This window comes from Marmota marmota, unplaced genomic scaffold, assembly GCF_001458135.2.
Source record: "Marmota marmota marmota unplaced genomic scaffold, marMar, whole genome shotgun sequence".
Classification (NCBI taxonomy): domain Eukaryota; kingdom Metazoa; phylum Chordata; class Mammalia; order Rodentia; family Sciuridae; genus Marmota; species Marmota marmota.
The window spans coordinates 750345-764345 of record NW_026000026.1 but is presented as its reverse complement, the minus strand read 5'-3'; the positions used below and the strand labels follow the sequence as shown (position 1 = coordinate 764345).

Here is a 14001-nt window from a genome sequence, read left to right as displayed (position 1 = left end):
CGGCCGGGACTGGCTAGAGCCGCCCGGAAGCACCGCTGGGCGCGGGTAGAGGACGGCCCTCCGAGCGAGCGCTCGTGGGAGCCGTGACCAGGGCCGCGCCCCATGCAGGTCTCCACCAGCCCATAGCGAAGCATGGCAGCCATCCCCTCCAGCGGCTCGCTCGTGGCCACCCACGACTACTACCGGCGTAAGTAGCCCCTTGCCGACCCCTGCCGACGGAGCCCAGCACTGCCCCGTGCTGCCGGCGAAGCCCCTGTTGCTGACTGTCTTCCCTTCCCCAGGCCGCCTGGGCTCCGCGTCCAGCAACAGCTCCTGCGGAAGTGCCGAGTACCCTGGGGAGGCCATCCCCCACCACCCGGGTGAGAGCAGGTCCAGCCTGCACAGCCAGGCGGAGCATGGGGAGGGGTCCAGTCCTGAGCAGGCTCATCACCCACTCTGCTTCGCTCAGGTCTCCCCAAGGCCGACCCAGGTCACTGGTGGGCCAGCTTCTTCTTCGGGAAGTCCACTCTTCCGTTCATGGCCACAGTGGTGGAGTCTCCAGAGCAGTGAGTCCCCCTTCCTGGGGTGGGAGGGCAGCAAAAACAAAGTCAGCTTCTGACACAGTACCTGCTCTCCCCCAGCTCGGAATCCACCCAGGCCTCCACCAGCATGGTCACCAGCATGGTCACCAGCGGCCTGACTCCAGAAACCACGAAGCAACAGCCAGTCAACCAGCCGAGCCAGGCCAGCACTGGGTCTCAGTCCTGACCTGATTGGGGCTTCCAAGGTGCTAGGTCAAATCCTGCCCACTCCAGCGGGTAGGGTAGATGGGCTACAGCAAGCAGAGACCAGCTGGGTTCTTCCACATGGAGATGGCAGGCGCCAGGCAAGAGACCCCTTCTTTCCAAATCTCAGTGGGCTTTTCTGACCCACATAACTGTGCCTTGCTCAAGCAGAAAATAAACTCCAAAGAGCGGGCAGCCCCAGTGGTGTGTCTGAGAGGTTTCTTAGTCTCTCCTGGTCCCTCTGTTAGTGGCTGGTCCTGTTTACCAGACCTTCCTGGGGGCCTTTCTCAGGGACCTCACAGTGAGGCCCCATCTCAGGTCTGATGAGATGTTCCATACAAGTGGGCCCAAGCAGATGGGATGCCTTGCTTCAGAATGGCAGGTAGTTCTGGAGCTGGACAAGGACAACTCAGGGCAGTTGCTGTGGCCACTGTGGGAGGTTGGGGTCCTGGCTATGTGTCTGGGACCCCTCTGCTAGAGAAACTCGATGTCCCATGAAGAACTCCTTTGGGAAGAGTTTGACAAGGCCATCCCTTAATGCCAGGGAGGGTGTGGGGGAGTTAGGACTGAGGCTGGCCTTCTCAGTTGCTTTCTGCAGAGGTATTGTCCCCAACCTTGACAATGCTCAGGACAGGCTGAGACTGGGGGCTGCAGGCATGAGGGGTGGGGTGGAGAGGCTCCACAGGTAGCCTCAGTGTAGTTGGTGGACAGAAGAGCTAGGCAGGGTAACTTAAGGCCAGCAGAGGTGAGGGAGCCCCCACAGGTAGGGAACAGAGCTGTGGATGGACTCAGCAGACCCTCCTGTCCCCTATGCTATAAATAACTACAAGCGTCCATGGAAGTTCAGTGGCTTATGGTCCCTGATAGCTGAGCCTCCCTCCTGCCTTCCCGTAGGAGTCCAGGCTCCTGTAGTGTGGATGCAGCTTCATTCAGACTCCCAGGCCAGGCGGCTAGTGCTGGAGCAAGTGGGGGCTCCTTCCCACTCTAGATGGACCCAGGAGAGGGAGGGTATTCCAAGGAGTAAGTCTTTCTAGCCCCAGTAAGTCTTTGTAGCCACAGCATCTGGACAAGGCCCTTAGAGGGAGCTGTAGAAACCCACCCCAAGTTTCACCTCTTGAGACACTATAACAGTGGACAGGTTAACGAGAGAAAAGCATACAGAGTTGTACAGTTCAAGTTTTATGTGATACGGAATCCTTAAGAATGAAGACCCAGAACAGTAATCTGGGTGTTATCATCCAGAAAAGCTTAACCTGAAATGCTTTTGATTTCAAACTCATTTTTTTAGATTGAGATATCTGCAAGACCACTGGCCAAGTGTCGGTGATCTGAAATCCCAGGTGCTCAGGACCGAAGCTCTGAGTTCCAACTCAGTATAGGACAAGACGCCCACCCTGTGAGAACCTTGGGAGAGAAAACCAGAGAGTGATGCCCCTGGATCTGCGGCCTCCTGCTGCCACTGTCCTCTCAGTTTTCTCCAAGCAGCATAAGTCCCATGTGGGAACTTCTTGGGAAGAGCCAAAGATCTAACAGGTTAGAGCAGGGAGCATTATCCAGTGGGAGCACACAGTCTGTCCCCTCTCGGAGGTGCTGGCTTCCCCAGAGCTGGGCTCTGTGCATGCTCCGTGGGGTCAGGGATCAAGGAAGAGGCTGTGGTAAGAGTAGCTCACAGGCCTGTCGAGCCCAGAGATTCTACTCCTTGGGCCTGCAGCATCTTCAGGTGGCACCTGGGAGGCTTTCTGGTCTGCTACTGGGGTGTCACCAAGGTGTTCCACACATGAGTCATGATTTAAGTCCCTACCAAGTCATCCAGCTACAGTTTCTAGAGCTTCAGGAAAGGGGCAGATTTAATGTTTAGTGATTCTAAGCTATAATCTTGGAATTTGGAAATGCTGGTGTGGAGAGTGGTAGCCATATACTGGAGACAAGTATTCAGGATGCAGTCAGGATAATGGGATCAAGAGAACACAGGGACATGATGCTACTGCTTTAGGAACCCAAGCCCTGGGCCTGCCCCTGTGGCCTGGGTGTGGTGGTGGGGGGGGTCCTCTTACCAGTCTCCCTAATGTATCTCTGAGTTTCTAGGCCTGCAGGAAGCAACGTCCTTTTTCACTCTGAGGCCGTCATGTCTCCAAGGTCCCATGCCAGTTCTTCCCAAGGACCATGAGGTCCATGTATCTAGTTGCAGCTGGAAAAAGGACACCACAGCCCAAGTTTGGCAACAGCCAGCATCCACATTTGTGTCTGTCCCAGGGAAAGCAGGGCCTTGGCACACAGATGGCTATGTTGCCCTGAAAGCAGGGATGCTTGCTAATAGTTTGTGACTTCTGGAAGGGTCAGGGAAAAAAGCACAAATATTTTGCCTTTGTTCACAAGTGTTTCTCAAGTTGCTGCAGGCGGGGTCCTCAAATCAGGAAAACTATAGTAAGGGACCAGCAATGCTAAAATCGTAAAAAAAAAAAAAAAAAAAAAAATGGTCACCAGTTGATTCTGTTCTGGGTTGGTGATCCTTGTGGGTTCATCTTGGGGCAGCCTTGAGCCCTCAGTTCTCTCCAGGGTCCTTTGTCCCCCTGACATTGCCAGAAGCCTGTACCAGAGCACCTGTCAATCTCCGTGGGACCTTGAAGGAGAAGTATTTGGACCGTAGCTGATTGCAAATGCTTTCCTTATGATGTCGGTGAATGTGAAGGAACTTAAGAAAGCCATGATTAAGGATCTGATGAGTTGATTACATCAGTTATGCAGTTGACAAGGAAATGTGGTTATTTCTATGGCAACAACATGCTGACATGACAGCAGGTTTCTGCAGCACTCATCAGCACCAACTGCAGCACAGACTACTGTAAATACAGCCCAGGGAAGGGTTGGCTGTGTTGGGGAGCACAAATGAGCCTGATGAACTTAATTTCTCCTGTGTAAGCTGAGATGACTTTCTCACCCCTCTGTACACTGGGGATTGAACCAGGGCATTCCACCACTGAGCCACATCCCCAGCCCTTTTTATTTTTATTTATTTATTTTTTGGTACCAGGAATTGAACCGGGGGGTGGGGGGGCTTAACCACTGAGCAACATCTCCAGCCCTTTTTTTATATTTTATTCAGAGTCAGGGCCTCACTGTGTTGCTGAGGCTACCCCTGAACTTGCAGTCCTCCTGTCTCAGCCTCCTGGGTTGCTGGTGTACACCACCTCCACTTCTGGCTGTGTCCAGGGGGCATTCTGGAAACTCAAGGTCAAAGTTCAAGATCAAAGGGACTTGATTTAGACTTTGGTTTTAGATGTTGTCAATCATGCCAAAAGGTTTGGTAATTGATTTAATCAAATTGACAAAAGATTTTTTAAAGACAAACTTAGAAGTTTACATACTTGGCCCTTTTGATCATGAGAAGATGCTTTTCAGTAATGGAAGACCTAGTAAAAAACAGTGAAGCCCAAGAAGCTGTGTTTGCTAAGCAAAGTCCTGTCTCCTGGCCAGTCACCAAGGCATAACAAAGGGCCTTTCACAGAGCCAGCTCCAGTGCACCTCTGTGCTGTCACCCCTGAGGCTGACTTAGTGAGCTTTGGTTACAGGAGGGGAGGGTCTGTTTCCATGCATGCTTTATGTTTTAAATACCCCTGTGACAACCAGTCCCTCTGCTTTAGGACAGGCTGATCGCTACCTCTCAGCCAATCAAAGAGCATCATACTTGTGTATGTCGTATACAGGATTGTTTCCTTGTTATTTCTAATGGTTTCAACTACTATAAACCATGATTTCAAACTCAGAAACCCTAAATTCTCAGGGAAACCAGGAAGTAAATGAACCACACCCGCCAGCCTCCACTGGAGGGACGCCAGTTCCCAGCGCATCACGTCCTCAGTACAGCTGCTGCACCTGCAGACAGACCCCTTGCACTCAAGTGCTCCATATCTCTCGAGGCCCCAACACCAAGTGGGAGCTCCAGCGCATGCGTCTCCCCGTCACTGGTGTGCTGGTGTTCTGCAGGGGAGCCACCCAGGTGTTGGGTATAGGGTGACCGGTGGGTTTTTGTTGTTGCTTTGTTTTTTGGGGGTACTGGGGATTGAACCGAGGGACACTTGACCACTGAGTGGAGACAGGAAGATCACGACTTCAAAGCCAGCCTCAGCCTCACTCAGCGACTTAGTGAGGCCCTAAGCAACTTAACGAAAGAAATAGAAAGGCAGGGGGATGTGGTTCAGTGGTTAAGCACCCCCGGGTTCCATCCTTGGTACAAAAAAAAAAAAAAAAAAATCATTTACTGTGTTTCTGAGTTTGGGGATACTTATATGAACACTCACTTTCTCCAAGCAATCTGGGTAGAACTCCCCCCAGGGGTTTTATAGACCAGCCTGGGGACGCCCTTAGAGGGGCAGTGCCACTCATCTGGGAGGCCGCACCAGGCTCTCCCTTCAGACCATCAGTGACCCAGAGACAAATATGGTGGGTTTTCTCCACCCGTATTTTTAACCAAATTGTGTTTTTGTCAAAAATGAGAGGTTCCAATTGCCCAGACTGGATAAAGCTCTGTGCTGCTTTTCTGGGGAAAAGACTTCTTAGACTTCATCTCAGTTTTCTTATGTCGATGGTTACTTCCCTGAAGTCTGTGTTTAAGACGACGACTAAGATTTTAGAGGAGATGGCATAGAAAACTTTCAAAGGCAAAAGGATGCTTTTCTTGAGAGGTCTTGGTTATGTTCATCTGTGGCCAAAGGACCATGTTGGAGGCTGGTGGCTGGGGAGACGGCCAGTGAGGGCATTTGGCCAGGCCTGCAGCCTGCTGCTTGTGAGAGTCATGTAGCTGCTCTGTTGCTTCCGCAAGTCCCCACGTGCTGTGTTTGCTGTGCCCACCATCATGTCAGTAAACTAAAGGACCACACTTCTCCTCAGTTGAGGTCCAGGACAGCTAGGACCTGGCCAGGCAGCCCCCAAGGCATCTCAGAGTGGGTTCTCGTACCTGGTGAAGCCAGAGAGTCTCTCCCACAGGGCTTGGAAGCAAGGCCTCTGCTCTGGGTCCCTGCTCCAGCAGGAGCACATCAGCCCGTACACGGGAGGTGGGCACTCCAGGGGGCAAGGCATGCGGTAGCCAGCATCCACCCTCAGGAAGGCTTCGTGGTTGGACATGCCTGTTGCCAGTGGGACAAGAGGAGCTGAAGAACCAGGAGGCCAGTGCCCACCCTCCACCACCTGGAAGCCACACCCAGTGGCCTGCCGCCCCTCCCCAGAAGCCTTCTCTGAAGCATGACCACCACTGTGTCCTGGACGTTTTCCAGCATAGTCTGCCTCTAACGACCTCCCCCTGGACAGTGACTCCAGGAAGTGGCCCCAGGCACAGGGATGGACATTCCTGAATGCTCAGCCAGTGTACAGGTGTGGTGTTCCAGATGAGGCTATCAAGGAAGCACCTCCCGCCACCCCCGCTGGCCACTCAGGAGCAGCCCAATCAGGAACACTGGGGCCAGTACCTGGGTAAGGTATCTGACCCCTGCTGAAGATCTCATGGAGGAGGACCCCGAAGGACCAGACATCAGATTTGATGGAGTAATGCCCTAGGGAGAGTGCCTCAGGGGCTGTCCACTTGTAGGGGATGCTGTGGTCATGGGAGAGGTAGATGTCCTCCTGCAATCAGACAGGGAAGGGTGGGCCATGGAGGACTGCCTGCACCGTCTCCCCACAGCACACACAGGCGTAGGAGCCGAGGTCTGGGTGGGCAAGTCAACAGCACACTGTGTTGACCACTGTCTGAGCCACTGGTGGCCACTGCTGCTAGACCAGAGGACTCAGACCCCGGGTGTGAGAAGCTCTGATTTAAGGCCATGCTGTGTGGACAGAACCCCTGCCAGCTGTGGTCACAGCATTGGTAACCAACTTGTCCATTCTGGGTTCCCATGGGAAAGGAGGTCCCTACCCTGGGCCTTGCCCACTGAGGGCCCTACCTTGATGAGCCTGGCCAGCCCAAAATCCCCCACTTTGCAGATATTGTTCTCCCCCACGAGGATGTTCCTGGCGGCCAGGTCCCGGTGAACATAGTTCTGTGACTCCAAGTAGCACATGCCCTCCGCCACCTGCGATGCAAGGTCCACCAGCTCCGAGATGGGCAGGGCTTGCTTATCAGAGTCTGTGGGGCAACAGGAGGCCAAGGTCAGTCCTCACCTGCCAGCTGTGAGGCTCTGCAGGCTGCTGCTCCTCAGCTGGAGCCAAGGGCAGCTGGCCTGGTTGACAGTGTAGCTGTGGGCAGCCTTTCCAGAGGCGGAGACCATGGCAGCCCGGCTCTGCCTGCAGCTCCTCCAGGTGGAGGAGCAGGGCTCCCCACACTCCAGACTGTTTCTGAAGAACACTGGATCCCACCGAGACCACCTGCAGTGGTCACTTCCTGCGTGAGAATGTGGGCTACGAGATTGCAGGCCTGGGTGTCTCAGAGTTGTGGCGTTTAGACATATCCACCCCAGGTGCACACGGCTGGGTGGCACCGTACCCTGGGGAGTCTCCTCCCATCTCATTGTCCAGTTAGGCCATCTTAGTGGCCAGCATTTGGCTTGGCTTTTGTGTTGAAGGAAACAGGAGCTTTTTGACAACGACCTGGGAAAGCAAGATGCGTGTCCCTGTGTGGGCACGTCCTCTTGCATACACGTGTATGATGCGTTGGCTGTGGGTGTGCACGCGTGTAAGCGTGTGGGCATGTCCATGCATGTCCATGTGCATGTGTGTAAGAATGCATGGTCAGTGTGCACACATGCGTACATGGGGGGCACATTAGTGCATGTGCACATTGAAACACCAGCAGGAGGGACCACAGTCCAGGAGGAGAGACGAGCTGGGGACTGAAGCAGGTCTCTGTGAGGGCTGCCAGCTGTGCCAGGTGTTCTGTGAAATGGCCTCGGTTGACACGGCTTTTCTTGTCTGTACTTAGTGAAACTTTCACAAGGAGCACATGGTAGATTTGTTGTATCTTGGGTCATTTCTCTGTTTTTAATATTTATTTTTTACTTATAGGTGGACACATATCTTTATTTATTTTTATGTGGTGCTGAGGATCGAACCCAGGGCCTCGCACGGGTTAGGCAAGTGCTCTACCTCTGAGCCACAGTCCCAGCCCCTCTTGGGTCATTTCTTAAACCAGAAAACAATGATGTTTGTGTTAGAGCTCCCTGGGTGTCTGGCTGGGGTCACTTCTCACCTGCTGTCACTCTCATGCAGGGAAAAGAGGGCCCAGGATCCTGCCCACTCACCCCGCAGAAGCTGCAGCAGGCTCCCCTTGGGCATGAGCTCCGTGACGATGTAGACGGGGTCCCCTAGGGACGCCACGGCGTACAGCGCCAGGATGTGCCTGTGCCGCAGCTGCTTCATGGCCTGGATCTCCCGCTGGAAGGTGTTCTGGTGCAGGAGGTTGTCTGGGGACGCACAGCCTTGGTGGGCACATCCCTCATAGAGGCTCCCAGCAAGAGGCCCAGCCCCCACACGGGCGCTCAGGAAACACCGACTTCCATAGTCAGGCCCCAGCACCCCAGGCCTTGGGGGCCCCATCTGCTTCCGTCCCTCCCTGCCTGAGCCAGAGCCTCAGAGCTGGACACTCCCAGGTCCTCCTGGGTCAGGCCCTGATTCCTCAGGGTGGGGTCCAAACGTGCTGTGGCAGATTTCAGGTGGACCTTTTCAGATTTCCAGTCATGCATTTGAGTGGCTTTCCATTACCTTGAGAATTCAACCTTCTGTTTTGTAATCAGTGTGTTCAGGTGAGGACACAGGTGGCACCCCTCGGGCATGCTGCAGGTACCCCCAGCTGGTACACTGGGGCCCCCTCCCTGAGCAGGGCCAGGCCAGAAGTCTCCATTGGCAGGACTGATGGGGACATGTGGTAAACAGAGCCCCCAGCTGGATCCACTCACCTCGGGAAATCACCTTAATGGCCACTCGGACCTGGTCTTTCCAGAGCCCTTCAAAGACCTCCCCAAAATAGCCAGCGCCCAGCTTCCGGCAGAGTGTGAACTCCTCCCTTGGCCTCTCCCAGTTGGCCCAGTGGGGCAGGGGCTCCGACTCGTGCTGGAGGGACAGGCAGGAGGCACAGGAAGGGAGGGGACACTGGCCCTGCCACTGGCTTGCACTCAGAGCCTTGGTCTATCCTTAACCTTGGGGCAGCTCAGGAGTCTGAGTGGCCCATGCCCATGTCTCTCTCCTGCCCCCACCAGTGACTCTCCTGAGGCCAGTGGCCAGGGTGATCCTTTTTCCCTGGCTTCCCAGAGCCAGGACCCAGCAGGAGCTCAGCTGACCTCTGGTGGGTCAGGTTATAAGAGTGACCAGGAGAGGGGGGCATCTCCTGGTCCCACTCTACCCGTGCTCTGCACTGTACCTTGCCTGGCCCTGAGCAGCCACACCATGGAGGTACAGGGGCCTACCTTATAGCAGGGCACGGTCAGCCGCAGGCCATGGGACAGGCTCTGGGCCTTGTGGTAGTCCAGGAGCTCGGGCAGACTGGGAAAGGACACTGCCTCGTTCAGGTGTAGCCGGCCAGAGCGCCGCCAGATCCTGTAGTGCCGCACGACCTGAGCGTCCCGTACTGGGTGGCAGGACAGAGGAAGCCATCAGCCCGTCCCCACCCTGCATGCTCCCCACCCTACCTGCTCCAAGGGCCTAGGGTCTAACGGTCGCTGCTGGACAGCACTCACCCTCCTTGGGCCCTGCTGGGCCCTGCTCCACGATGACCTCCCAACTTTGCCTGGATGATGGCTGCCCACACTCCCAGCCCCACTAAGATTCCAGAGCCAGCAGAGGCTAATCTGCTCCCCACACACCCCTGCAGAGCCGGACACCTGTGGGTCAATGCTCCCAACAGTGGACGGCCACAGGCAAGGCCAGCAGGAAAGGGCCTCAAGAGAGCTTTCTCCCATCAGTGAGAGTCACTCTGGCTTCTGCCCCAAAGGAGGCAGGTGGAGAGGCTCGGAGCTGCCTGGGTGAGCACCAGATGTCCCACACCTCGAAGTCGAAGGGCAGCTGGGTGTATATGGCCAGGAGGGCCTAGAGCCAAGGAGCCCTGGCAAGCAGGCACAGGCGAGTGGAGGGCTAAGAAGGCTGTACCAGAGAGAACGTAGTCTGCTCCCAGCTTCCCGCTGACCCGGATCAGGAAGGCACCAGTGGGGTTGCCCTCCGCCTGTAGCTGGTGCACGGCCTCTGAGCGGGAGATTTGGCCAAAGAACCACCTGCAGGGGAGGAGACAGCCTGTGTCTCAGCTGACCCAACCCCACTCACCCCGTATCCCAGCCCTGAACAAGCTGTCCTCCCATGCTGCCCGGACCCTGCAGAGGTCTCTACCCACACAGTCCCCAGTAGCTGGTTCTGGATACCAATGACCCAGGCAGGAGAAGGGTAGGCATTCCCCATCCTGCCCCAATGCCCTGTCTGTGGTCAGAACCCCCAGTAGGCTTGTGGTCCTTCTGCTGCAGGACTAGGGCACAGATGCACAGCCCCAGCCTTAGGAATTCAGCTGAGCAGCAGGGCTCCCAGGCACACACAGCACTTGAGCACACACACTCATGTGCACAAGTACACTGAAGCACCACACACATTTACATTGCACTCACACACGTGCACACGTGACATGCGACAGTGTGTGTGTGCTCAGCTCACGTGTGCACAGATGCACTTGCACATTCATGCAACACAAGCACACACAAGCAGACACACTGACACGGCTGTAGCTTTGCTCACATGCACCCTCCCACAGCACATGCAGGTTCTCAGCGTGAGGGCATGGACAAGCCCTGGACTATGGACTGCAGGGTGTGGCCCTCAGAGTTCCCAGGTGACCTCTGCCCTTCCCTGGGCGACACTGACTCCCTCAAGAGCCATGGCCCACCCTGAGGACACCCCTGGCCCAGAGCCCCTAGGGGTCGACCCCTCATTTGCTATGAAACTTTATCTCCTCTGTGCTTACCCTCTGCCCACCCTGCCTCTTCTGCACACCTCATGCGTGCTGGGTCCTGGGCCTAAGGGCTACTGAACCTGTGTGCTGGCCACCTGGACCCTACAACCCTTCACGTCTCACACCCTCTGCCTCTGAGATGACCCACTTGCAGCTCGATGCACTGCTTTGCATCTCCCTATGCATACTCCCAATCTTCTGCATGCAGTAGGTGCTCAATGTGGGTGCTGAGGAGAGTTGGGCTCTCAGAAACACAGGCAGCAGGGACCCGTCCTGTTAGGGAGGTCTTTGAAGGGCGCTGGAAAGACCAGGTCCAAGTGGCCTTTAAGGTGATTTCCCGAGGTGAGTGGATCCAGCTGGGGGCTCTGTTTGACCACATGTCCCCATCAGCCCTGCCAGTGGAGACTTCTGGCCTGGCCCTGCTCAGGGAGGGGGCCCCAGTGCACCCCAGAAGCCACGGTCCTCAGGTCCTGTGGACATACCCACCCTAGCTGCCCTGTAATCCATCAACGCCTCCTGGGCACCCAACTGTGGTGGGAACAGGGACAGCCAGCGTGGCTGCTGGGAGGGGACACCTCACAGACGCATTCCCATACCTGGCCCTGGCAGGCCAATGGGTGTGCCTAGGTGCTTTCCTGCTCCCATAACTAGGCTGCATGTCTGGTTCCGGCTGTTGGGAAAGTGAGCAGACTTCACACCCAGAGCCCGGGACTCCCTCATAGACTTTGCCACTGGTTACCAGTCCCCCAAAAGCCCACTCTGGACCCTTCTGTCCTCTCCAGGTCCAGCAGAGCAGTTCCCATGACCAGAGAGTGGCTGTGGGGTGTCCTAGGGAAGCATGGTCTCCAAATGTCACAGAGCCACACACCCCCAGCTCTCCCAAGTGCCAGGACAGGAGGGTCCAGAGACAGGGCCCATCTGGATGCACGGCCCATCATGGGATGCAGGAAGGACAGAGCCAGGGTCTTCCACACTCCCAGTTTCCCCAGGCCCCCAGTGCCCCTGCCCACTCGTGCACACAGCTCCTGCCCTGCCACAAGCCCTCGCAGCCCAGGGACACTCACGGCTCAGACTCCCCGGCCTCCTTCTCTGCCAGGTAGTTGCAGGGCACGTAGCCCTCAGCAAGGGCCGCACCTGCAGAGTCCAGCAGGGTGGCCCACCACCACTGCTCCTCCTTCCTGGTCACGTGGAAGATGTCCCCCTGCTGGAAGCTCAGCTCCTCATCTGTCCGTGCCTCAAAGTCCCAGAGGCCCACATACTTGGGGCCTAGGTGGACCTGGTCCCGGGACACCATAGCAGGCACAGTAGCAGGACAGGGCTGTGAGCTGGGAAGGGCAGAAAGCTGTCCCTGACAGGCCAACCCCACTCACTTCCTCATCACCAGACAGGCCAGCCACACCCGCACCCACTGGGGCTGGCCTATCCCGGGCTCCACCCTGGAGCCCCACCAGTCTCACACGCCCACCTGCTGGCCCAGCAGCCGCATGGGAGGGAGGCGGAGCCACCCATGGGCCAGGACATCTCATGCAGGTGTCAGCAGAGCCAGGGACCTTTGGGGGTGAGTCCTGGGTCCCAGGGGCAGTAGGAGGGGGCCAGAGAAGGCATCAGTGAGGGCTGTGGGCAGATCGCTGGAGGTGGGCAGATCGCTGGAGGTGGCCAGGGGCCTCTTCACCACAGACTAACGCAGGGAGCTGCAGGGGGCACCTCCGTGGGCAGCCCCCACAGTCAGGGTCACCCTTGGGAGGGAGCAAGAGGGGACTGAGGTGGACTCAAGGAAGAGGCCGCCGGCGGGGAGGGGCCCAGGGGTGAGGCTTGTGGGCCAAGAGCAGCATGCCAGGGCCTGGGTGTCCATACAGCCAGTGGGGGTGCTGGCAGCTCTGGCCCGCCCTGTGAGGACACTCAGAGAATCCATCCTGAGGAGCCACCCTGGAAAGGAAGGCTGGGCCAGGGCTCAGGCAGCTGGGAGACCCACAGGGGATGGGGACATGAAGGGCCAAGGGACCGGGAGCTGAGGAAGCAGGCACTGTGCCCTTCCCGACAAGGACACATGGGGGCGTCCAAAGACCATGAGCTGCGGCCTGAAGCACCTCACTGCCAGGGAACCCCTCTTCCCTCCCTGCACCCCCCTCCAACCCTGCCTGGCCCCACCTCCCCATTCCTAGCAGCCTGCCTGTGACCCCTCAGCCTCCCACTACCCAGCCCCCACCCGGCCCCGCAGTGAAACTGACACTCTGCCCCTGCTCCCTTTCCCCAGGGTGACCTAGACCATCTTCCTAACCTGCGGGCCCTGCCCTGACTCCTCCAGGAGCACCTCCCCAGGGGTTCGGAGGACAGCTGTGAAGGGGGCAGGAGGGAGTGGGGAGAGGAAGTCACCAAGTCTGTGAGGAGTGACCAGGGGAATCACGGGCTAAGCTGGTTGGAACTTTTCCTTTTGGTGGTGCTGAGGATCAAGGCCAGGACCTCACCTGTGCCAGGCAAGTGCTCTGAGCTACAGTTCAGCCTTTAGACATATATTTTTTTAAGAGAAATAATGGCACTTCCACCCACTTCATCTGAGACGAAGAGGAGGAATGTGGATTATTTGGCAGGTTCATGGACAGCTCAGGCAGCCCAGCTAACTTTTCTTCAAGGTGAGGAAGGGACTGTAGAGGATTGAAGTCAGAGGTCAGACGAGGAGGGGAAGGACGTCAAGGGGAGGCGTGTCTGGATGTCCGGCTGGCCCGGGGAACACAGATTTTGCACACCGGCCTCTGCCCCTGCCTGCTCCAGTGCCCTCAAGCCTTGGACCTGAGCTGTGTCCAGAAGCCTCTGCGAGTCCTTGGGCAAATGTGTGGGTGATTCCAAGATTTACCAGGAAGCAGGAATCCCCAGCCCCTGCTGGGGACCCAGAAGGGTCAACCTTCCCAACCCATGGCTGACAGGACACCCAGGAATGTGCCCAGGCCACAAACAAACCTGCCTCTGTGGGATGGCCTCCTGCAGAGGCCTCCCATCCCAGAACAGGTGCCAGCCCAGGTCCCCAAACTAGGCTGAGCCACCCCAGAGCCCAGGCCACCCTGACTATGTGCTGGGGAGGTGCCTGAGACTTTGGCTCAGGGCCTCGCCTCTCCAGCCCAGTGCCCCACCCTCCTGGGGTGGCGGGGTTGGGAGCTGCAGGCCCAGGCAGAAGTATGGCCCAGAGGTCGGGAGTGGGGGCCCCAAAAGGGCTCAGCCCAAACCCCTCTGCTGCCGCCACCCACAGGGCTGGAACCCAGTGTGGCCTCCGAGGCACCTAGATCTCCCCTTTCCACCCAGCACAGCCAGGCTCAGCTGCGTCCCCAGAATGAC

The 14001-nt window shown here is 57.0% G+C and overlaps 2 protein-coding genes across 5 annotated transcripts; one reads left to right on the top strand and one right to left on the bottom strand.

Moving 5' to 3' along the window:
* On the top strand, positions 1-965 carry Ppdpf (pancreatic progenitor cell differentiation and proliferation factor). Its single transcript, XM_015478371.1, has 4 exons — positions 1-187; positions 282-359; positions 449-545; positions 621-965. The coding sequence occupies exons 1-4, from the start codon at positions 133-135 to the stop codon at positions 745-747; spliced, it is 357 nt and encodes a 118-aa protein (XP_015333857.1). The 5' UTR covers positions 1-132; the 3' UTR covers positions 748-965.
* Positions 966-1928: 963 nt separating this feature from the next.
* Ptk6 (protein tyrosine kinase 6) lies at positions 1929-13950 on the bottom strand. 4 transcript variants are annotated; one of them, XR_007350306.1, is made up of 9 exons: positions 11739-12116; positions 9831-9952; positions 9152-9312; positions 8645-8798; positions 7991-8152; positions 6698-6879; positions 6227-6380; positions 2819-5887; positions 1929-2168 (listed from the first exon to the last, which is right to left on the bottom strand). XR_007350306.1 is itself a non-coding variant. In XM_048810648.1 (9 exons), the coding sequence occupies exons 1-9, from the start codon at positions 11966-11968 to the stop codon at positions 2943-2945; spliced, it is 1344 nt and encodes a 447-aa protein (XP_048666605.1). In that variant the 5' UTR covers positions 11969-12119; the 3' UTR covers positions 1929-2942. The 4 variants fall into 4 exon arrangements, 3 of the variants coding, with proteins under 3 accessions (XP_048666605.1, XP_015333868.1, XP_015333875.1); XM_048810648.1 differs by having other exon boundaries at positions 1929-2952; positions 5719-5887; positions 11739-12119; XM_015478382.2 differs by having other exon boundaries at positions 1929-5887.
* Positions 13951-14001: the final 51 nt, after the last annotated feature.

Coding starts and splice junctions, on each gene's coding strand:
- Ppdpf (XM_015478371.1), top strand. CDS start 133: ATGGCAGCCATCCCCTCCAGCGGCTCGCTCGTGGCCACCCACGACTAC. Junction 360..448: donor GGCCATCCCCCACCACCCGG/GTGAGAGCAGGT, acceptor TGCTTCGCTCAG/GTCTCCCCAAGGCCGACCCA. Junction 546..620: donor GTGGTGGAGTCTCCAGAGCA/GTGAGTCCCCCT, acceptor GCTCTCCCCCAG/CTCGGAATCCACCCAGGCCT.
- Ptk6 (XM_015478382.2), bottom strand. CDS start 11,968: ATGGTGTCCCGGGACCAGGTCCACCTAGGCCCCAAGTATGTGGGCCTC. Junction 9,953..11,738: donor GAGGCCGGGGAGTCTGAGCC/GTGAGTGTCCCT, acceptor CCTCCCCTGCAG/GTGGTTCTTTGGCCAAATCT. Junction 8,799..9,151: donor TGACCGTGCCCTGCTATAAG/GTAGGCCCCTGT, acceptor CTGTCCCTCCAG/CACGAGTCGGAGCCCCTGCC.